Below are 24,096 nucleotides of genomic sequence, written 5' to 3' on the forward strand. Positions count from 1 at the left end.
GGGAAAAAAAGTCTTTAAATCAGAGGGGAAAATATAGAGAAAAAGTATTTTTCAGAATACATGTCAGTTTCTCCTAGAAATATATATACACAAGTATTGAATAGGTCCCCTGCTAATGTAGGACCCAAGACTTTTACTCTGTGACATTCCATTTATCCTTGGCTGTACGGAATAAAAGCCCTTTGACGATGGCGGCCTCCGATATCATAATCCGTATGGGTGCGGCCATGCCGTCCTCCCGACCAAGTTTCTGAAGTTGAATGAACCGCGGAATAAAGGTACGCCGTTATACGCCATGATAACTGTTGGCGGAGTGTAGCTTCAAAAGTGTTAGTGGGCATGCGCGCGGTTCAACAGCGCCTACAGAAATCCTAACGGGAATGTAACCCAAACCGGAAGTGGCCTAGAGCGGCCATTTAGCTTCTGTTGTTAAGTGGATCTAAGCCTATGTCGCTTACTGGACGCTGAAGTGATTGGGAATATTAGCAGTGGGGGTTCTGTAGGGTCAGGAAGGGGCGGCTGGCTTTGGGTGAGTGATGAGGGGCTTGTTGGGGGTGGGGGTGCGTGATAAAGGGATTTCTCGGCTGAAGACGAGGCTGTGGGGTGAGTGACGGGCTTGTTTTGGCTGAGCGATGGGGGGTTTCTGGGGTGGGTGATGGGTGCTGTAGGGTAAGTGGCGTTTGCTAATTTTAGTTGGATAATTAGCCGGTTAATTTTCCCTCTTTTCTTGCTTATTTTCTGCTTGTAGTAGTTTTGTGACTTAAATTCCAAGTGTACTTTAATATCGGATTTTATATTGGTCCACGAAACTTGCTAACTTGAGGACAGTGAACGTGCATCTTAAGAGCGCCTTTGCGGATGGTGCTGGAGGACCTTCAGGGAAGGGATTCACTGTCCGTGGGACTAGGGGAGTCAGTGATTGATTGGCAGCCAAGAGCTTCAGAGGTTGGAGGACTTTGAGGATCACACTGTAACACTCTCAGGGGACCAGTGATGGGCAACCTATAGGAATCAGTAGAGTGGGGTTGCCAGAGGTAGCCTATGGCAGCCAGTTGACTGGAGGCGTAGGGGGTCAATGATGGGGATTTGTGAGGGTGACTGCATTGCTTTCTAGGCAGTGAGTGTTGGGGTCCTTCAGGGATTGGTGGGTGGGTCAGTGTCGGCCTCTTCTTGGGTCCCTTGGACATGGTAAGGATCAGTAATTGACAGTTGAGCACATCGATGATGGTTTCCTATTGGGGCATTTCATTTGGACCCCTATGTTGGGGATTATTTGTCGTTTTATGGAAACCAGAAAATTGTGCTCGCTGGGAAACATTTCTTGGCTATCAGGGCAGTAATGATTTCAGAAGCCTGTGCCATGTCAGTGGCTGGGAGGCATTTTGGAACTTTCTGGCAGCCCTGTAGTCCATTCATTGGGGATTTCTGAAAGTCAGTCCTGTCAGTGATTGCATTCAGGTGCGGTGGGGGCAACTTATTGTGGACAGGCAAGAAATGGTAACTGGAGGCCCTGATGCATGTCTGCAAATTTTCTGTGTCAAGGTGGGGATTGGGACAGTGATTTTAAGTTTTAGCGCTAGTCAGAAGAGGCTGGTCTGTGTGTGGTGTATTATGGATGGGGACTGAAAAGTCCAGAAGCTCAGAATAGGTACACCAGACAGAGCCACCTCCCGGCCTGAGTTCTATGAAGGCAACAGGAAGAGGAAATGGTGTTTCTGGAAGCTGGCCACGTATGGGTACATGAGATAGTGGAGACAGTGTACAGTTTAGAACAAGGCAGATGTGGGGCTGATTCCCTGTTTTTCCATTTACAGACTGAGTAACCTTCAGGCAAATTATGTAACAGCACACAGCCTCATTATCCTCATCCTCAAAATGGGTATGATAATGCCCATGATATTTAGCTGACAATTAAATTGACAACTTTCTTTTTTTTAATTCATATTTATCACGTGCCAGGCAGGCACTGAGGACTTGACAAGCTTCATCTTGGTTAAGTTTCCCAACACCTGTGATAAATACCTGCATTTTCATTTTGGAAACTACAACTAAAGTAATATTTTCATATTCTCACAGTGAAAAGGTGGCAAAGCTGCAATGAATTCATCATTTAGTCCAGACTCAGTCTTTATTTTTAACCCTGACTAATAACTAGAATTGGGCTTTCTGAACTTTGTCTACTCCAATGTCTGACACAGTGACTTCACCTCAGTGCCCTCAGGAAATATTTGTGGAGTGAATGTTGAATGAGTGACCATGTACTCATTGCTTTTCCAAGGCTTCTGCAGAACCCCCAGGTCAGGCCACATCATTGAGGCTGCAGGATCTCTCTTCATAGCCCAGCACGACTCTCCACAGTGTCCCTGGTTGGAAAATCCAAACACCTATCCAGCTTCTGGCTCCTGGGAAAAGTGGAGTTGTCAGCAAGAGAGACCAAGAGTAGAAGCCCGGAGTGGAGATGCCTGCTGATGTGAATTTATCCCAGAAGCCTCAGGTCCTGGGTCCAGAGAAGCAGGATGGATCTTGCGAGGTAAGCAGGGGCAGCCCTGGGGACAGTTCTCCAGAACGTGAGGGCAGACACAGGATGCAGCAGGTCTGGGCTCGCTGCTCCTGAGTTAGTCTTGAGCCTCCTGTCAAGCGAGGACCACAGAGGCTGATGTTTCCACATTCATAGGCTATCTGTGTTCTAGAGGAAACCATGAACTGGCTGATAAAAGAGGATAGTAGAGGGTTGGCCTTGGGTCAAGAAAGAAGAAACTGTAGTCCCTGGTCTGATCAGAAGCCCCAGTCATAGGATGGAAAAGCTGACTCTTTCCTGCTAAGCACTGGTTCTGCTCCTTCATCCACCATTGGGTCTTTGAAGAATTTCAAGTGGTCCCCCCCACCAAATTCCTTGCTTGGTCCATGGGGATTGGCCCGTTTTTCCTCTGTTCTCATAAGGTACGGCAAAATCTCCTTCCTTTGTAATTTAAATAGTCACAGAGAGGTAGAGTGAGAAGAGGCTTTTAAGGACCATGTGAAGAGGCTTTTAAACACTTTTTCCTGTTTAAAAAGGTGAATAAAAAATGCTGGAAAACAGTGTTTCCAGATTGCCCACAGATAGAAATAGTCAGGATTTGGTAACAAGAAATCAGAATTCTTGGTATAGTCAAGATTTCCTGAAATCCTAAATTATTCTGTGTATCTCTTGATGCTTTATTTACAAGTCTTTAAATAGTATGTGACTATAATAGTAAACAGTGCACTATTGTTCTGTGATGGGTTTATAATCAAATTTACAGAGATGTTCTGTTTTTTAAAAAAAAGTATAATAAATATGTGTGTTACTATCCTGAACCAATATATTGTGAGAAGATTATATATTTCAGTAACCTGTTAAAATCATCTCAACCTGCTAGAAACATTTGATAATAGAAAGTATTAAAAGAAGGGAGCATTAACACAAAATAAATTGCACATATAAATCATTTTCAAAATTGTAAATACCCCAAATATTTAAAAGTCGTTCTTAAAAGAAAAATTGAAACGTACAAGTTTAGGTGGGGTACAGTGGCTCATGCCTATAATCCCAGCACTTTGGGAGGCCGAGGCGGGCGGATCACTTGAGCCCAGGAGTTGGAGACCAGCCTGGGCAACATGGCGAGACTCTACAAAAATACAAAAATTAGCCAGGTGTGGTGGCATGCACCTGTAGTCCCAGCTACTGAGTACGTTGACGTGGGAGGATCACCTGAGCTTGAGGAGGTCAAGGTTGCAGTGAGCTGCAATCATGACACTACACTCCAGCCTGGGCAATAGAGTGAGACCCTGTCTCAAAACAAAACAAGTTTAAAACATGAAATTGTCTAAGTCTTTGTGACAGCAGTGCAGATGCACAAACGTTTCTCTCACTTGCATTGATGTTGGTCAACTTGCGTGTTCAGAACATCTTCAAGTTTAGCGTTTTGGAACACATGTTCAATATAAGCTTTTTTCCTTTTTTAACAATGAAATTTTTTTTCTGCTTGACCTGATTTCCAGTTTATCATTTGAATCAATACTGCTGTCGCTAATTCAGATTTTCCATCAGTGTCTGAATTCATGTCAGAGTATATCCCAGTACCATGCACATTATCTTCTCTTTGTGGTGTGTATTTCCCTCTGCTCTGGACAGTACTATTTTTATTTTGTTATTTTTATCTTTTCTAATGTAAGATAGTATAGTGTTTTAATTTGCATTACTTTGTTTACAAACAGGATTTTTTTTCATAATTTTATTGGTCAATTACTTGTCTTTAGTGAGTTACTTTTTCTTACCTTTTGATTTATATTTTGGTTTGGTTTAGCCTCTGGATTTTTAGAGTTTTTTTTTTTTTTTTTTTTTTTTTTTGAGACAGAGTCTCTCTCTGAAGCGCAGGCTGGAGTGCAGTGGCGCAATCTCTGCTCACTGCAAGCTGCACCTCCTGGGTTAACGCCGTTCTCCTGCCTTAGCCTCCTGAATAGCTGGGACTACAGGCACCCGACAGCACCGCTGGCTAATTTTTTTGTATTTTTAGTAGAGGTGAGGTTTCACCATGTTAGCCAAGATGGTCTTGATCTCCTGACCTCGTGATCCGCCCGCCTCAGTGTCCCAAGAGAGTTCTTACACAGTAATAACCTAAGGTACTTTTTGCATATGTTTGTAAATACTTTTTGTTACTTTTTCCTTTGAAAGTAGGTTTTAGTTTTATTTGAACATAGGAAAGAGGATCAGATGGTTTTGTGAAGCCTGTAACCTTTTAAAAGGGCTGTCACTTGCTATATTTTTACCAAAGTTCCAGCTCCTCCCAGGCAATCACATTTTACATTTTTAGCTAATTATTTTGGCATTTACTTCCTAATCTTTTAGTGACATGCTTATATTGCTGCCTCTTGGATTGCTGATTAACACGTTAATTAATTAAGAAACATGTCATTAAAAGGTTTGCTTTTACCCGCTTCCTCATACTTTCACCCCCAAAACCTGCTTTCCTTGCCCATCCTTCTCTAGAACTGGTTCAGATTCTGATCCGGTCAATCTTCCTTGTTTGTGATTATGACTATGTAAACTATATTCAGAGCTGCCTGTATAGACACCGTGATAACTCTTTGCCTGCATAACTTATGGTTTTTCCCTGGAGCACACAATTTTATGGATTATTTACTTGCCTATATACATGTTAATGTATTATACCATTTTCTCCAAGTGTGTACACACTGTCTTCATAAATTGAATTTGTTACTAGGTAATTGCAGACCCTCGCTATTTCAGGGACAGTTTTTTTTTTTTTTTTTTTTGAGACAGAGTTTCGCTCTTGTCTCCCAGGCTGGAGTGCAATGGTGCGATCTTGGCTCACTGCAACCTCCGCCTCCTGGGTTCAAGCGATTCTCCTGCCTCACTCTCCTGAGTAGCTGGGATTACAGGCACTTGCCACCACGCCTGGCTAATTTTTATATTTTTAGTAGAAACAGGGTTTCACCATGTTGGGCAGGCTGGTCTCAAACTCCTGACTTCAGGTGATCCGCCAGCCTCGGCCTCCCAAAGTGCTGGGATTACAGGCATGAGCCACCACACCCGGCCTTCAGGAACAGTTTTAATCCTCATAACTTTGTGAGGTACTGCTGCCATTATCCCCACTTTACAGACAAGAAGACTGAGGCACAGAATGAAATAAGTGGCTCAAGTTTACATAGTCAGCAAGCAGCCAGCCTGGGATTGAAGGCAGGCAGTTTGCTTGAGGGTTGGGGCTGTCAATGCCATCTCCTTGAGGAAACCTTTCCTATTGCTTTTTTGTCTTGATGCGATTGGACCTGGCTGTTCTCCTGGTGCCTCACGCTGTCTTCTCATGGTGGCTGTGTTCACCGTCACCTGGGAATTCTGTTTTTCTCTGTCAAGTGTCCAGTTCCTTGTGTCTTGAATCCTTTGGCTTTCTCTTCCACGGTTTACCATTACTCTCATTTCGTGAAAGTGCATCCCCTAGGAGTTCTTGGAGACGGTACACGGCAGTAAATCCTGTGAGAACTTATCTGAATATGTCTGTTCAGATAATGGAGACTAACCTTAAGAATAGGAGAATCACTTGACCCAGGAGGTTGAGGCTGCAGTGAGCTGTGATGGCACCACTGCACTCCATCCTGGGTGACAGAGTGACATCCTGTCTCAAAAAACAAAAACGAAAACAAAAGACCTGAGAGGTTTACATATATGAGCGTGACATGAAAGTGAAATGATATGAAAATGAATGATATGAAAATGTCATGCCAAAAAGCAAAGATCATATATTTGCATATTTAATAGAAAGATGTCACGGAAAATGACTTGATTTACTCTCACACTAAGTTGATCTTTGCCTGGGTTCATAGGTTGGAAATCATTTTGTTCTTCCTAAAACACCCCATATACTACTTCCTTACCACACACATATAGTCTCTCTGCTCTCAAATCCTGAAACTCTTATTTTTAAGCTGTTAGTCTCCATTTAAAAGGGTTTTTCTGCTCTGTCATTTTCTATTTCTTTGGTTTTGGACCCTGTTTCTGGAAGAATTTCTCAACTTTATTTTCTAACCCTCCAATAATCATTACTGCCTTAAAAAATTTTTAAGAGCTTTTAGATATGAATACTCCTTTTAATGACATGATGTTTTTGTTTAATGATTGAACTATCTTACCTAAGGATATTTGAGATATTTTAAAATGTAATTTTATGAATAGATAATACACAGCATTCACAAATTAAAACATCATGAAAAGTAATTTTTTTACAAAATACTCCTTTCTCTCTCTTTTTTTTTTTTTTTTTTTTTTTGAGACGGAGTCTCGCTCTGCCGCCCAGGCTGGAGTGCAGTGGCGCGATCTCGGCTCACTGCAAGCTCCGCCTCCTGGGTTCACGCCATTCTCCTGCTTCAGCCTCCCGAGTAGCTGGGACTACAGGCGCCTGCCACCACACCAAGCTAATTTTTTGTATTTTTAGTAGAGATGGGGTTTCACCGTGTTAGCCAGGATGGTCTCAATCTCCCGACCTCGTGATCCGCCCGCCTTGGCCTCCCAAAGTGCTGGGATTACAGGCGTGAGCCACCGCACCTGGCATACCCCTCTCTCTTTCGTCCCTGATTTGTCCAGGTTTCTTCCACATAGGTAATTATAGTTAGTCATCTGCCTTTACCTCCCAAACACTACCATTTTCTTCCAAAGTTAACTACTTTCGTCACTTTTAAGTTAATTACTTCATTTTAAAAAACGAGGCCGGATGCAGTGGCTCACGCCTGTAATCCCAGCACTTTGGGAGGCCGAGGCGGGCTGATCACGAGGTCAGGAGTTTGAGACCAGCCTGGCCAACATGGTGCAACCCCATCTCTACTAAAAAAATACAAAAAATTAGCCAGGCATGGTGGCGGGTGCCTGTAATTCCAGCTACTTGGGAGGCTGAGGCAGGAGAATCGCCTGAACCCGGGAGGTGGAGGTTGCAGTGATCCAAGATCATGCCATTGCATTCCAGCCTGGGCAACAAGAGTGAAACTCCATCTCAAAAAAAAAGAGAAGCAAGCCCCAGAATGGGAAAAGATTCTTGTTACACATACAGCTGACAAAAGGTTCCTATAAAACGTTGAGGACGGCTGGGCGTGGTGGCTTATGCCTATAACCCCAGCACATTGGGAGGCCAAGATGGGAGGATTGCTTGAGCCCAGGAGTTTGAGACGATCCTGAGCATCATAGGGAGACCCCATCTTTACAAAAAATAGAAAAATTAGCTAGGTGTGGTGGTGTGTGCCTGTGATCCCAGCTACTCAGGAGGCTGACATGGGAGAATCACTTGAGCCCGGAGGTCGAGGCTGCAGTGAGCTGTGATTGCACCACTGCATTCCATCCTGGGTGACAGAGTGACATCCTGTCTCAAAAAACAAAAACAAAAGACCTGAGAGGTTTACAGGACAATGAGATACTCCTTCAGAAACACAGAAATGGCCACGTGCAGTGGCTAACACCTGTAATCCCAAAACTTTGGGAGGCCAAGGTGGGTGGATCGTGTGAGCTCATGAGTTTGAGACCAGCATGGGCAACATGGTGAAACCCCATCTCTACAAAAAATACAAAAATTAAGGCTGGGTGTGGTGACTCACACCTGTAATCTCAGAACTTTGGGAGGCAGAGATGGGCCGATCACTTGAGGCCAGGAGTTTAAGACCAGCCTGGCCAATATAATGAAACCCCGTGTCTACTGAAAATACAAAAATTAGCCAGGCGTGTTGGCAGGCACCTGTAATCCCAGCTACTTGGGAGGCTGAGGCAGGAGAATCGCTTGAACCCAGGAGTCAGAGGCTGCAGTGAGCCGAGAGCGTGCCAGTGCACTCCAGCCTTAGTGACAGAGTAGACTCCATCTCAAAAAAAAAAAAAAATAGCTGGACATGGTAGTGCACGCCTGTGGTCCCAGCTACTTGGGAAGCTGAGGCAGGAGGATCGCTTGAGTCTGAGAGGCAGAGGCTGCAGTGAGCCATGCTCATGCCACTGCAATCCAGCTTGGGCAACAGAGTGAGATTCTATCTCCCAAAAAAAAATTTTTTTTTTTAAGGAAAAGTGTTTTTTAACCCAGTAGAAAACTGAAGAAGAGACTTGCTTGAATAGGCTGGTAAACATGGGAAGATGCTCAGCTTCATTAGTCATCTGGGAATTGCCAGTGTAACTCCCATGCCTGTACCAAAATGCATACAGTTACCAACACTGATAATACCAAATGTAGGTGAGGATACAGAGCAACCAGAAGGATTTTGTGTGCTGCTGGTGAGCATATAAATTGGTACAACCAATTTGGAAAATGATTTCTAATTTTCTACTAAAGGCGAGCATGTTTTTCCCATGACCCAGAATTCCACCCCTGGGTATATGCCCAACATCTGTTCTGAACTGGTATTTAAATGTAGACCTGTGCTGTCCAGTATGGTGGCCACTCACCACATGTAGCTATTGAGCACTTGAATGCGGCTGGTTCACCCTGAGATGTGCTTGAAGTATAAAATATATGCTGACTTCTGAAAACTTAGTATGAAAACAGAATGTAAAGCATCTCATCTCGATTTTTAAAATATTGAATATAGACTATTCAATATATAGAATATAGAATATTTTAATATATGTAATATTAAAATATTACATATAGAAATGATAATGTTTTGAATATAATGGATTAAGTAAAAATATCATTAAATTGATTTTATCTGTCTTTTAAACATGGCTACTAGACAATTTTAAGTTATATGTGTGGCTCACATTCACGGTTCATGTTTTATTTCCATTGGATGGCTCTCCTCTAGAGGCTTGATCAGAGTCCACTTGGATTTCTTTGTTTTTGGAAATGATACTTAATAGTTTGCACACCACGTATTTTCCTACCTCTCTACTTTTATTTTTTTTATTTTGTATCATATTAGGTGCACTTTAATATCTGGTTATCTCTCTCCTTGTGATAAAATTGATGATTGGGTTCAGATATTGTCAGCCTACTCCTCCATTATAAAGACCCCCTCAGTCTTTCATATGGTTTTAGCAGTCGTTGGTGATCAGTAACAGTGACATTTTTGTTTTGTCCTTCAGGCTGCATTTATCATCTGCAGTACTTCTGTAAGGAAGATCTTTCCATCATCAGTCCTTTCATTAACCTAATATTGGTTCTTACAGGAGAGATCATCTTGTTGAAATATTATATGATCATATCTCTTCCCTGCACTTAAAATCCTGAAATGGCAGTCTGTTCATTAAAATAAATAATCCATACCCATTATATATTCAGGCACCAGCCCACTTCTTTGGAGCTTGGATGGTAACCACCTTCCAAACATGACATAGTCGCCTCTTATCTTACACAGAGCTGTCTGCTTCTCCCTGAATTCACAGTGTTTTCCTACCTCTCTAGTTTTATTCATGCTCTTTTCTGGAAAATGATTTCCTTCACACATCCTGCATCAAAGTTCTTACTTCCAGTGTAAGCTTCACCAACTCTAAGTAGCATTACCTTCTACTCGTAGGTAGAATTTGCCTTTCCCTAATTTGCCCTTCCCCAACAGTGTCCTCTGCATATATTTCTACCATGTTCCCTTTTTAACCCTGTAGTTGAGCTTTTGTATTTACATGTCTTCCAAGTCTCTGAGTTGCTGCAACAGTAGAAGCTTATGTAATTCTGTGTTGAGCACCAGAACCCAGCTCAACTACAGCCTCACATGTAGTTGCTTCGTCAACATCATGCTGGTTATTCCTAAATTAGCTAGAGGACTTAGAGGGAACCCATTTCTGGCCTTATTTTTGAAAAAAAAAAAAATGAATGAATGAATGTAGGTGTACAGTGGATGGAGGATATTTCTCTTAATTTTTTTTAAATCCCTAAAAATGTGAAATAGGTGTTTGGTGGGAAGCCTCTGTGATGGATCGTGGTGAAAATCATTAAAAGCGTGTTCCTCCTATATGTGCCATCCCCACTCGCCAATGATGACCTAATTCACAGTGAGCTGGGGTACACTGTTACAGGCATCAGTGTCATTTGAGGACGTGACCGTGGACTTCAGCAGGGAGGAGTGGCAGCAACTGGACCCTGCCCAGAGATGCCTGTACCGGGATGTGATGCTGGAGCTCTATAGCCACCTCTTCTCAGTGGGTGAGCACAACTGACCTGGGAATCTTGGCTGGATCCTATTGAGGAGATTTCCTTCCTCCTCATTGCAGAACGCACTGGGATATCAAAGTATGTCATGACTCTTTTATCGGTTTGTCCTGGATTGTTTGTTTCTTTTGGGCACCTTCTAGTATTATTTTGTGCCCAGTGGAAAATGTTGACTTTTCTAATGAGCCAGTGTAAAGCTTCATTGAATGGCCTCTAAAACTGAAGAAGCTACACCCAAATCCAGTATCCTTTCTAATTAACAGGGTATCACATTCCCAACCCAGAGGTCATCTTCAGAATGCCAAAAGAAAAGGAGCCACGTGTGGAGGAGGCTGAAGTCTCACATCAGAGGTGTCAAGGTGAGTAAGTTGTACCCGGGCAAATGTAGATATCTTTGCAGGGAACCATTACCAGTCTACCATACTTTTCTATTCCCTCCATTCCCCCAGTGATGGCCCATAGATTGCCTCCTACTCCCAGTTTCTACATCAAACACTGTAAATGTGCTATAAATTCCAAATGTCCTATAGGGGCTGCCTTAAGAATTTTCCATTGGCGAATCCTCAGGAATGGGATTGCCTGGTCCTGGGGATAAGTATACTTGACTAAATCAACCATATTGCTCTTCTGATGGGCTGCACCAGTTCACACTCCCCATGTGCAGTGCACAAGGATTTGCATTTGCACATCTTGCTTGCTAACACTTGGCATTAACAAAATTGGTGAATTTATAGCCCTACTGATGGGTGAAAGGGCTGTTTCATTTTTTTTTATTTTTGGTTTTGGTTTTTTTGAGACAGAGTCTCACTCTGTCACCTAGGCTGGGGTGCAGTGGCACGATCTTGGCTCACTGCAACCTCTGCCTCCTGGGTTCAAGTGATTCTCCTGCCTCAGCCTCCCGAGTAGCTGGGACTACAGGCACCCGCCACCACACTCGACTAATTTTTTGTATTTTTAGTAGAGACAGGGTTTCACCGTGTTAGCCAGGATGGTCTCGATCTCCTGACCTTGTGATCTGCCCACCTCGGCCTCCCAAAGTGCTGGAATTATAGACGTGAGCCACCGCGCCCGGCCTGTTTCATTGCTTAAGTGTTATTTTTCTAATAACTGAATGGTGAGAGCCTCTCATCTTATCTTTTATCTGATTGGCTTTTTCATTTGTCTGTTGCATTTTCTTATCGCTTATCTCTTTACATCCATGGAGTTTTCTGCCTTTTTTTTCCTGTTTTTTTTCCCCTAATTTTATTTATTTTCTTTTCTTTGCTGGATCTGCTGTCTTCTTTTCCTCCCAGTTGTGGCACCTCTAGCTTGGGGCCCTGTTCTTCCATATGGGCATCTTTTCTTTTTTTTGAGGCAGAGTTTCACTCTTGTTGCCCAGGCTGGAGTGCAATGGCATGATCTTGGCTCACCGCAACCTCTGCCTCCCGGGTTTGAGCGATTCTCCTGCCTCAGCCTCCCAAGTAGCTGTGATTACAGGCATGCACCACCATGCCCGGCTAATTTTGTATTTCTAGTAGAGACGGGGTTTCTCCTTGTTGGTCAGGCTGGTCTCGAACTCCCGACCTCAGGTGTTCCGCCTGCCTTGGCCTCCCAAAGTGCTGAGATTACAGGCGTGAGCCACCGTGCCCGGCTATGGGCATCTTTTCACACAGGAATTGACTTAAAGGACCCATCCATTCTGAACTTTTAGTCCTCATATTTTTATTCTAACGATTTATATATCAATACCTCTAGTCCCTGTGCTTAAACTGTGTTCTGCTACCTTACTTAGCTCCATGGAGGACAGTTCCCATGAGATGACTCACTTCCTTAATTTTGGGAGATCAGAAATTGGAATCATCATCATCCAAATAAGGAATTCTCACCTGATAAATTTTGTGAGATTTTTCTGTTTCTGGGCTCAGAAACACAGTCCTCTAATTTAATTTATTACTTTGGAATTCTTACCAGTTTTTCTTTTTTTTAATTAAGAAAAAGGTGACCCTTTTTCTTAATCCCAGTGGTATTACAACAAACTAGATCACCATTTTCTTATATTTAGACAATTTTGTTCCCAGTGAGATATGTTGATTTCAGGTTTTTGAGTTTAGTCAAGATACTGACAGATTTTATGACCCCAAACATGGCTATTTTGTTTCTTTTTTCCTCAGTAGATATGATAAAAACAGGCAGTTATTTCCTACTGTGTAGGATTAACAAATTCTTTTCAGTGACATTGTCCTCATGGCCACATATTTCCAATTTAAAAATATACCTGAATAGTTTTCATCACTCATGCTCTGCTCCATTGTTTTTGTATGTTGTTTAATGTCTACTCCATAGAATGATTCACTTTGCATACAGTCTGCTGATTACTTTGTACTTTCTTAATCTTCATTATATCAATGTTTAGCATGAGGAAACCATTGTATTTAAGATATAGGATTAGGATTTTTGTATTTAGGATACAGAAAATACTGATTTTCTGAAAATGGGCAGAAAAGAATATTTCACAGTATTTTAAAAGGATGCTTTAAATATTTGCTGAGATAAATTCAAAAGAACGGAGATTGTATTTGGATGGAGAGGACAATGGCATTAAATGTTAAAAGTATTAGCCTTTGTGCATCAATCATGTCTATTTCATGGAAGGCTACTCAAAAAGTAAGTGTATCAACATGGGAAGCATGGATAGCAAATGCTGGTGAAGTTCAGAAAAAATGATGTCAGCCTAGAGGTGGAGTGACATTTGGAATTAATTTTAAGGGCACAGTACCTATAACTGGTTCAAGAAGCCATTTTGAATTGAAACAAAGAAGCAGATGAAGCAAGCTTAATGGGAATAGAGGACATGAGAGTGTGCTTGGATTTGAGAATAAATTGGACTTCTTTTTTGCAATCGACATTGTTAGGCTGTGTTGGAGAGTTGTGGAAAAGCTTTTCAGTACAGTTCTGATAGTTTACATTGAACATTTTGGGCAGTAATTTAAGTGTTACCAGGTTCAGCAAGATTTTTATGACCTGAATAAAGTGAGAAGTTAAAAATGTTTCAGATCGCTGCCTGGGGACACAGTGGAAGATTGCCAGAATAAATGACCACCTGTATATGGGTAAAATTGCTATTTAAGAGTGAAAAATGAAATAGAAAACAACCTGTTTTAATAAGTGGGAAAAGGATGTGAATAGACATGTCTTCAAAGATGATATACAAGTGGCCAATAATAGGAAAAAATGCTCAACTTCACTAATTATGTGGGAAATGCAAATCAAAACCACTGGGTGATATCCCTTTACATCCATTAGAATGGCTACGATTAAAAAAACAGAATAACAAGTGTTGGCAAGGATACAGAGAAACTGGAATCCTTGTGTATTACTAGTGGGAATGTAAAATGGTGTAGTCCTGTGGAAAACAGGATGATGATTTCTCAAAAATTAAACATAAAATTACCATATGATCCAGCAACTCCACTTCTGGGTAGATACCCACAAGAATTGAAAGCAAGGACCCAAACAGCTGTTTGTACACTCTTGTTCATAGCAGCACTATTCACAATATCCAAAAAGTGGAATTGTCCATTGACCAATGAATTGGTAAACAAAATGTGGTCTATACATACAATGAAATATTATTCAGCCTTAAAAAGGAAGAGGAATTATGAAACATGTTGCAGTGTGGATGAATCTTATCATGATGCTAAGTGAATAAGCCAGACACAAAAAATCCAAATGTATCATTCTACCTATATGAGGTACTTTAAGTAGTCAATTCATAGAGACAGAATAAGATTGTGGCTGCCAGAGAATGAGGGACGGGGGAAAAGGGAAATTGTTTAATGGACACAGCATTTCAGTTTTGCAAGATGTAAAAGTTTTGGAGATCCATTGCACAACAGGGTGAATACAGGTAGCACGACTGAACTGTACAATACAAAATGGGCAAGATGGTAAATGTAATATTATGCACTTTTGCTACAATAAGAAAAAGTTAACAATAAAGATTAAAAGTGTCCTTTTTTAAAAAAAAGAATGAAAGATGATTGAGTTTTTTTGATAGTACAAGAGTCTGGGATACAGTTTAAGTGACTGAAAGCGAAAAGAAACTACATGTGATGTTCATACTCAGTATTAAAATCTGGTAGAAAAAGTAATAGTAAAATTTAGTAACTATTATTTTTATTGAGAACCTGCTGTGTTTTGTGCAGTATACTAGTAAAGTGCACAAGATGATCAGGGACTCTTATTCTTGGCAAAAAAACAAAATAAAACAAAAAACTAAACTAAAAAAGGCATATTTGATAGCATAAAGCCAAAAGTTCTAACAAAGAACAATTAATTTCAATGGAACAAGGGTGAAACAAATTCTGGGGAACAGCTTGCTTGTCCAGTCTTTTAGAATATATTTCTGGGGATATGGGTATATTCCTAAGTTCAAGAAAAAAAAATTGTAGCTTCATGGAGAGTTGAGGCATAGGAGAGTTGAGGCATAGTCATTCTTTCACTGGTTGGCCATGTCAAGATAGGTGAAGCTTTAATAGTTTTCAGAAGGATATACAGGGCTGATGGACTTGGCATTGTTTCTAACAAGTAAGATAAAGCAGGCAGATTGGTGAGGATTCATCTCTGAAAGTTAATGAAGACCTACACACTGAGCCCCCTCCTTCAAGCCTTGGCTGCCCACAGATGTTGTCCTGCAACACTTGTCTGTTTTATCCCCTACTCATCCTACTAGATCTGGGTGTCTAGACCACTTGCATAAGTGTCCTCAGGTTGTTGAAATCTAATCCCCACAGATTAGCAAAGTGATCTTGGCCAATTACATAACCATTATGTGCTTCCTTTTCTTTGTAAAACAGGAACACCCATCATCGCTACCTCCTGAGGTTATTATGCAGATTAGAGTATGTGTGCACCATGTAGGCCACTGCCTGGCACGTGCTAAGTGCTATGTAGATAAGTGCTCATCATATGATAGGGGCTCTGTGTTTCTGCTCATTGTCAGCATCATTAGCACCATTATTACATGACTCAGCAATTTCCTTGTGTTCAGTGTCAATCAGCTTCATACAGTTTCTCCTGTTTCCTGTTCATTGTGTCTATTTCATCTTCTCTTTCTCCTTTTAGAAAGGGAGTTTGGGCTTGAAATCCCACAAAAGGAGATTTCTAAGAAAGCTTCATTTCAAAAGGATATGGTAGGTGAGTTCACAAGAGATGGTTCGTGGTGTTCCATTTTAGAAGAACTGAGGCTGGATGCTGACCGCACAAAGAAAGATGAGCAAAATCAAATTCAACCCATGAGTCACAGTGCTTTCTTCAACAAGAAAACATTGAACACAGAAAGCAATTGTGAATATAAGGACCCTGGGGAAATGATTCACACGAGGCCCCACTTTGCTTCTTCACAGAAACAACCTCAGAAATGTTGCTTATTTACAAAAAGTTTGAAGCTGAACCTAGAAGTGAACGGTCAGAATGAAAGCAATGACACAGAACAGCTTGATGACGTTGTTGGGTCTGGTCAGCTATTCAGCCATAGCTCTTCCGATGCCTGCAGCAAGAATATTCATACAGGAGAGACATTTTGCAAAGGTAACCAGTGTAGAAAAGTCTGTGGCCATAAACAGTCACTCACGCAACATCAAATTCATACTCAGAAGAAACCAGATGGATGTTCTGAATGTGGGGGGAACTTCACCCAGAAGTCACACCTCTTTGCCCAACAGAGAATTCATAGTGTAGGAAACCTCCATGAATGTGGCAAATGTGGAAAAGCCTTCATGCCACAACTAAAACTCAGTGTATATCTGACAGATCATACAGGTGATATACCCTGTATATGCAAGGAATGTGGGAAGGTCTTTATTCGGAGATCAGAATTGGTTACGCACCAGAAAACACACACTAGAAAGAAGCCCTATAAATGCCATGACTGTGGAAAAGCCTTTTTCCAGATGTTATCTCTCTTCAGACATCAGAGAACTCACAGTAGAGAAAAACTCTATGAATGCAGTGAATGTGGCAAAGGCTTCTCCCAAAACTCAACCCTCATTATACATCAGAAAATTCATACTGGTGAGAGACAGTATGCATGCAGTGAATGTGGGAAAGCCTTTACCCAGAAGTCAACACTCAGCTTGCACCAGAGAATCCACTCAGGGCAGAAGTCCTATGTGTGTATTGAATGCGGGCAGGCCTTCATCCAGAAGGCACACCTGATTGTCCATCAAAGAAGCCACACAGGAGAAAAACCTTATCAGTGCCACAACTGTGGGAAATCCTTCATTTCCAAGTCACAGCTTGATATACATCATCGAATTCATACAGGGGAGAAACCTTATGAATGCAGTGACTGTGGAAAAACCTTCACCCAAAAGTCACACCTGAATATACACCAGAAAATTCATACTGGAGAAAGACACCATGTATGCAGTGAATGTGGGAAAGCCTTCAACCAGAAGTCAATACTCAGCATGCATCAGAGAATTCACACCGGAGAGAAGCCTTACAAATGCAGTGAGTGTGGGAAAGCCTTCACTTCTAAGTCTCAATTCAAAGAGCATCAGCGAATTCACACGGGTGAGAAACCCTATGTGTGCACTGAATGTGGGAAGGCCTTCAACGGCAGGTCAAATTTCCATAAACATCAAATAACTCACACTAGAGAGAGGCCTTTTGTCTGTTACAAATGTGGGAAGGCTTTTGTCCAGAAATCAGAGTTGATTACCCATCAAAGAACTCACATGGGAGAGAAACCCTATGAATGCCTTGACTGTGGGAAATCGTTCAGTAAGAAACCACAACTCAAGGTGCATCAGCGAATTCACACAGGAGAAAGACCTTATGTGTGTTCTGCATGTGGAAAGGCCTTCAACAACAGGTCAAACTTCAATAAACACCAAACAACTCATACCAGAGACAAATCTTACAAATGCAGTTATTCTGTGAAAGGCCTTACCAAGCAATGAATTCCTAGTGCATCAGCATATTCATAAATGAAATATACTCCGAGTTTCTTGAAGAAGAGAAAATCTTCTCAGAATCAGGTCTAATTATAGGTTATTGAATTCATGCTTCAGAAAAACTCTAGGGATGCACTGCATGTGTGAACACATGACAAAAAAGTCATGCTTTATTTTAGTGAGGGCAATTACAGAGAAAAGAGTAAGCAGAAATGTCCTTCTGAGTACTGGCCTCATTAAGGATTATAAATTTTCTCCCCGGGAAGAAACCCTGACTAATGCATTGAGAAAAGCCTTTCTGTAAAGAATGGTACAAGACAGGTTGTTACTCGATTATTTATAGTAAAATGTGTGGGAAATTATATCAATGATAACCCTGTTTATTGTGGGATATCAATATTTTTAAAGTGCCAACAGAGTCATGATAGGACAATATTTTATCTGTGTGTGTGTGCCTTATGTATATAAGCATATATATAATATATAAGCATATTATTATATACAGGTTGAGTATCCCTTCTCCAAAATGCCTGGGATCAGAAGTGTTTTGGATTTCAGATACTTACAGATTTTGGAATATTTGCATTATATTTATTGGTTGAGTATCCCTAATCTGAAAATCCAAGATTAAATGCTCCAATTAGCATTTCCTTTGAGCGTTATGTTAGAGTTCAAAAAAGTTTCAGATTTTGGGTTTTCAGATTAGGAATACCCAACCTGTATGTACGTATATTTCTGTATCTATGTTTGTATATATATGCATATGCAGACATACGTATATGGTCTGGTCAGCATATGTGTATGTATGCGTATGTATGTATGTATGCCCTCAGTGCAGTGGGGTTTGCTGCAGAATTCACTGCATAGCAGGAGATGTAAGTAGATGAGTTATTTTTTAAGAGAATCTAATCTAATTGTTTTTATAAAAATTATTCCCTATTGAATATTTATATAATGAGGTTGTATCAACAATGATTAACTCCTTTATTATACATACACATGAATGTGCATTTTTGGTAAATGCATAAATGAGATTCTATAATGTTTACTGATCTTTATATTACAGATTTTCTCTTCTTTTAGGATTAGCTCAGCTTGCCCCCCCTTTCCATCTCCACCATCTATAGTGAGCCTCTCCATAATTAGTGCCAACCATTAGTCTCGTTCATATTTTTACACAGGCCCCTAAACATACACACCAGGAGTCAACAAACTGTGGCCATTGGCCAAATATGGCCTCCCAACTGTTTTTTTAAAATAAAGTTTTATTGGAACACAGCCATGTTCATTTGGACATGTATTGTCTGGGCTTCTTATGTGCTGCACTGGCAGAATTGAGTAGTTTTGGCGGAGATCAAATAGCCCCCAAGCTGGAAACTGAAAATATTTACTCTCTGGCTCTTTACAGAAAATGTTTGCCAGCACATGATACACACACAAACACACACACATACACACATATTACTATGTTCATCATCATATACCTGTGTAAGTACTCTTTCATTGATTTATAAAACTCAGATCTCTTACGTGTGTGGATGGTATTTTTTTCATTCTACAATCCATGATGGATTGTACACACGTGTATTCTATGAGGTTGACCTGCCATAATTTATTTAGCCATTCCCACAGTTTTGATTACTTATTTCCTCCCCACACACATTTTTTGCTAAAAAACGGAGAGGGAACTGTTATCAATACTTCTGAGAAACAGACCAGCATAATCTTTAAAGTGCACAGGCCCAGGAGCCAGCTTCCTGCATTTGATTCCTGGCTCCACTCTCTACCCTCTGCATCTGCTGAGCAAGTTATTTGGTCTCATCTATTCTGGTTTTCTCATCTACAAAAGGGAGATGATGATAGTACCCTACCCCCATGCATTTGGTGTGAGAAGTGTGTGTGTGTTAAACCCTTGGAACTGCATGGACAGACCAAGTGCTGATGAATTTTAGCGGGCCTCGTATCCCTGAGCCTGCCTGGTTCCCTTGTGCTGGGTGTGGGACTGTGGTGGGAGATTTCTGTCAGCTGGAAGTCTTTTCCAGAAGGGTGTTAGAGATGGGCACCCATGGCTTTAGTCTCCATACCCCTTCAAGGTTGATAGGGGCCCACACAGCTGGTCAGGAACCAGCACAGACCTGAGGCTGTGTCTAAAACAAGGTAACTTCACATGCAGGAGCCTGTGCTGGGCCCTGGAGAGCAAATCTGTTCTGTGTCTCACTGGCCTCTCCCTGTCCAGGGGCGTAGTATCAGTGACCATGTCCCACCTCCTGAGAAAGGTGGAAGAGTCTCACCTGGGGAGTCCAGGTACAAGGGCTGGCCGGCCGTAGACATGACTGGTGTGGGGTGGAAAGGCCACAGAGGCCTCTCCATGGTGGTGAGGGGGGAAATAGTGTGCACCTGGGTCCTGGGAGTGGCACCCTATTCAGTTTCAGGGAGGAAGGTGGCAGGGCCCTAGGACAGGTGTGTTAAAAACTTGAGCCCACAGTGTAGATACACTGGTTCCAAAGACCCCTCAGGATGTGCCTCCTTTCTCAGATCTGGGCTTTCCCTGTTCCTAAGCATCACCTGGGGGGATCACTCTGGGGTCCTCATCTCCAGCTACATGTTCACTCCTCACGTGGCCCTCCCTTACTGTCCCCCTCAGGGCAAGCCCTTCCTCCCCACTTCCAGAAAGCTGTTCGTTTCCTGGCCATCCCACACCTCTGACCTCGTGCCACTTCCAGGGCCTGTTGTCTTTAACACCTTTGTTTCCTCCCTACCCCCCAACCCCCTCTGTCTAGAGTGCTCACCTCCCTCCCAGCCTCTGTCTCATATTATTTTTTTCTTTCCTCTCAGTACCAAGCGCTGGGACAAGCCAGTCTGTACTCAATGCCTGTGGGATAATAGACGGAGGAATCTGGAGTTTGGTTGGGTGATTAGCTTTGGAATTGATGGGTCCCAGGGAGCTATCTAAAGTTTTCAGTCACATGAGGGCATGCTCACAGATCTGTGAAAAGATCTGTTGGCTCAGAGAACTAAGAGATGAATAAATGTTAGTCCAATGGCCTCATCATGAGATGAGAGGTCAAGAGTTTTGAGTTTCCAGAGGGAGAAGCTGCTATTCTAGGCAGCTTGTATGAACTAACTCGTTTATTCCTCACAGCCATTGCAGGAAATAATCTAACCTCATAAACCCCATTTTAGAGATGAGGAAACAGGCTTAGAGAATTTGACGTAAACTCAAGACCGAAAATCTAGGACCAAGAAAAGCCTGGATTTGAACCAAGCTATCTGATGCCAGTGTTTTAACTCTTAACCATTGTACTACTTTACCTCCCCATGACCTTTTTTTGTGTGTGTGTGAGATGGAGGCTTGCTCTGTCGCCCAGGCTCTGGAGTGCAGTGGCACGATCTCGGCTCACTGCAAGCTCTGCCTCCCGGGTTCATGCCATTCTCCTGCCTCAGCCTCCCGAGTAGCTGGGACTACAGGCGCCCGCCACCACGCCTGGCTAATTTTTTGTATTTTTAGTAGAGACGGGGTTTCACCATGTTAGCCAGGATGATCTTGATCTCCTGACCTCGTGATCCACCCCCCTCGGCCTCCCAAAGTGCCCATGACCTTTTTATTGTTGGGCAGTGAAAGCCATGGTGAAATGAAGAATGCCCTACTGTCATGTCATGTGATCAGAAAACATACTGCCCAGAGTCCCGTGCCCCCACCCCCAAAACCAGTACTTGATCCATCCTTTGACTGTTGTGGGGATTAGCACAAAGGTTGGGCACAGTAGCAGTTAGGCTCATGGGCTCTGGAGCCAACCTACCTGGATGCTACACATCCCAGCTCTGCCCCTCGCTAGTTTGGTGGCAAGCAACTTAACCTCTCTGCCTTAATTTCTCCAGCGGCACAATGGGAATAATATTATCTCGCCTTGTGGCTCCTTTGCAGATTACATGGTTAATTATGTAAAGTCAAGCATTAGCATGGTGGCTGTCCACCATGAGTACAACACAAATGCTCGTTCTTAATGATTCAACAAACATGGGATTTCATTAAATCTGAAATAAAGGTATTTTGAGAAGTTGAATTCCGTTATCAAGTGTGAAGTCCTGATCCAGACTCACCTCGTGCACACTATTTACCACAAAGGTGGACTCCCTATTTTAAATGCATTCACTTAAAGAGACCTTTCCCTGTACTAATTAGTGTTTGTTAAGAAGGACCTTCTGGACATAGTTGAAAGAAAGAGAAAAGAAGCAGGTGTTGGGGGGAGGAGAAGGAGAAGGGAGGAAGGGAGGGAGGGGAAAGAAGATGGATGGACAGATGGAAGGAAGGAATTAGGGATGGCAGAAAGGAGATAAAATAAACTCTAATAAGAAACCAGGTGGGGTGAGCGGGAGGGCTTCCCTCTGACCTTGGCCTCAGGGGCTCTTTCTGGCTTCCAGATAAGATACCCCTCAGCTTGGCACTGGGTCTCCTGAGGCTTGGAAGTTATGTCCACAGTGAGGTTGGTGTAGAGGGGCAGCCACTCTTTGGAGAGCAACCTGTAGCCCAGACAGTTGATGCCATCATCAGAGGATCCAGGGATCGGAGGATTGGTGGATCCGGGACAGAAGGCGAGGCCTGGAGGATGGGGAGGGGCAGCCATGTGAGCCTCAGGGAGGACCCAGAACCAACCACCCCACTTCCAACACTGATTCACCTCCAGGGCCTCTGCTTGTGGCCAGGGTCTTCCCCTTCCAGCATATGGTAGCATCTGAAAAGCAGGTGGGGCTGGGAGAGGAGCATCCCGCTTAGTTTCACCCTTCCAGAGACACAGGAAGGCATGGAGGCCAAACACCTGTCTCTGACAGGGTTCCCATGCCACAGCCCAGCCCTCCAGTCCAGGGTAGCCCATGTCCCCCTCAGTCCAGGGCGGCCCATACCTGCCTCATCATGTCAGGACCTGCAGCTCCTGCCTCCCACCTGGCAGTGATGTCATCCTCATCATCCCAACCCCACTACACGTTGGAGAAGCCATTTATCTTCAGGTAGTGAGTGGGGTGCAGGGCAAACACCCCTCCAAGGCACAAGCTAACGGCTTAATTGCTGTTGTTTCCCCATGTTCTGGCTTGCAGCACTTGTAACCTCTGGGCTCCTGCAGCCCTTAACATCTGATACCTTCACATTAAGATTTATCATCCTTATCTCTGGACCAGGCTGAATACACCTGTGTCCCGGTGCATCTGGCCAGCGGGTCAAAGGGCCTAGCACACAGATTAACAAATGAATGAGTTCCAGTTACCAAAGTTCAATCCTTGAGGTGGACAGAAGACGCCCAGGGCGTGTCTCCCATCACCCTTCACTCTCAATCCTCCTTATCAAGGGCCTCACGGGAATAGTGATAAGATCTCAGAATATACAGGAGGGAGCAGTTTCGGGAAGGGGGGCATTGGAAGGAAGTGGAGGGCTTGGATCTGGGGAGCAAGCGGGGAGAGTGCTCCGTTCCTTGGTTTTGGGATCTTGCCTTACGGGTCTCACCTGCCCTCCATCCTGGCTTCCACCTGGCAGGGTGTGTTTGTGTCAGAAAGACGATTGTGCGTAACTGTTCACCGCGTCCACGTCCCGAGAGTTGCGCACGCGTGGAGATCTGCAAAACGCTCCCTTTCAGCTCCGCGCATACACAGAGACCCCACCCCGCAAGTCCTTGCCCTTCGGCCTGGGCAGGCGTCCACTCCCATGGCTGCCGGGCGCGCCGAAGAGCCCACTCTGCATCCCCGAGACGCGGCCCAATCCTAGGAATGTGCTTAGCGCAGGTGCTATCTTCCCTTTTCACATTCCCAATCTCTTTCTCCGCCCCCTCAAACTCTTGCCATACTCCCACAACAGCAGAAAATCTGAAAAAAAAGTCCATCCCATCTTTGCACTGACAGCAGTGCACAGCAGCTGGCAGAGAATTCTGGCACGGCTATTGTGCTTGCGCAGGCGCAGACGGGAAGCGGGCCGGACCGGCCTAGTACACTCTGCGAGGCGTGCGCAGAATGCGCAGTGCTGCCGCGAGGATCTCTGGGAACTGTAGGCCCAGTTTGTCCGAGAGCCGCTAGTGTTTCAGGGCGACGCAACGCAGGGGCACCTGGGAGTCGTAGGCGGATGGGCCCAAAGCCTTCCGGGAGTCGTAGTCCTTCCGCCCGCTCCTCGTTTCCTTGGAGGTTGGCCCTTCCAGCTCCAGTTCTGCCCAGGTGAGCGCCCATCCCGCGGCCGGCCGGTCCTGGCCCTTTGTCGCGATGACGTGGCGGAGTTGAGGGTCTCTGTATTTCTCTCCCCCGCGTTCTGGTAGGCGTCCCTGGAAAGATGGCACCCTTTTCCGTGATCTCTCAATCCCTCTCTCCGGGTGGGAGTGCTCTAAGCAGCTGTTGTACCTGCTGACCCGCTTTGGATTCTGCGGCCCAGCCTGACACCTTCTCGCTCTCGCCCTTCAACCTGGGTGCAGTGCAAGCGCACCCTCCTCTGTCCGGGTTACAACACAGAGTGGTCAGGGCTGGCCCAGGGGGTGCTCAGG

At 43.5% G+C, this 24,096-nt stretch overlaps 1 protein-coding gene and 1 pseudogene across 6 annotated transcripts; one reads left to right on the plus strand and one right to left on the minus strand.

Moving 5' to 3' along the window:
- Nucleotides 1–234: 234 nt before the first annotated feature.
- ZNF175 (zinc finger protein 175) lies at nucleotides 235–18,859 on the plus strand. Of its 6 annotated transcripts, XM_016936721.4 has the most exons (6): nucleotides 273–529; nucleotides 1,815–1,879; nucleotides 2,279–2,530; nucleotides 10,511–10,637; nucleotides 10,907–11,002; nucleotides 15,747–18,859. In XM_016936721.4, exons 3-6 carry the CDS (start codon nucleotides 2,459–2,461, stop codon nucleotides 17,585–17,587), a joined length of 2,136 nt encoding a protein of 711 aa, XP_016792210.1. In that variant the 5' UTR covers nucleotides 273–529; nucleotides 1,815–1,879; nucleotides 2,279–2,458; the 3' UTR covers nucleotides 17,588–18,859. The 6 variants fall into 6 exon arrangements, with proteins under 6 accessions (XP_016792211.1, XP_063656895.1, XP_016792210.1 ...); XM_016936722.4 differs by lacking the exon at nucleotides 1,815–1,879 and having other exon boundaries at nucleotides 235–278; XM_063800825.1 differs by lacking the exon at nucleotides 1,815–1,879 and having other exon boundaries at nucleotides 246–278; nucleotides 10,511–10,724.
- Nucleotides 18,860–21,670: 2,811 nt separating this feature from the next.
- On the minus strand, nucleotides 21,671–23,533 carry LOC107969795 (uncharacterized; annotated as a pseudogene).
- Between the last annotated feature and the right edge of the window lie 563 nt (nucleotides 23,534–24,096).

This window comes from Pan troglodytes, chromosome 20 (assembly GCF_028858775.2).
Source record: "Pan troglodytes isolate AG18354 chromosome 20, NHGRI_mPanTro3-v2.0_pri, whole genome shotgun sequence".
Taxonomy (NCBI): Eukaryota; Metazoa; Chordata; class Mammalia; order Primates; family Hominidae; genus Pan; species Pan troglodytes.

Excerpts from the sequence above, each read along its gene's own strand:
- ZNF175 (XM_016936722.4), top strand. The coding sequence starts at position 2,459 with ATGCCTGCTGATGTGAATTTATCCCAGAAGCCTCAGGTCCTGGGTCCA. Across the intron at positions 2,531-10,510 it reads AGCAGGATGGATCTTGCGAG|GCATCAGTGTCATTTGAGGA; the intron begins GTAAGCAGGGGC and ends ACACTGTTACAG. Across the intron at positions 10,638-10,906 it reads TAGCCACCTCTTCTCAGTGG|GGTATCACATTCCCAACCCA; the intron begins GTGAGCACAACT and ends TCTAATTAACAG.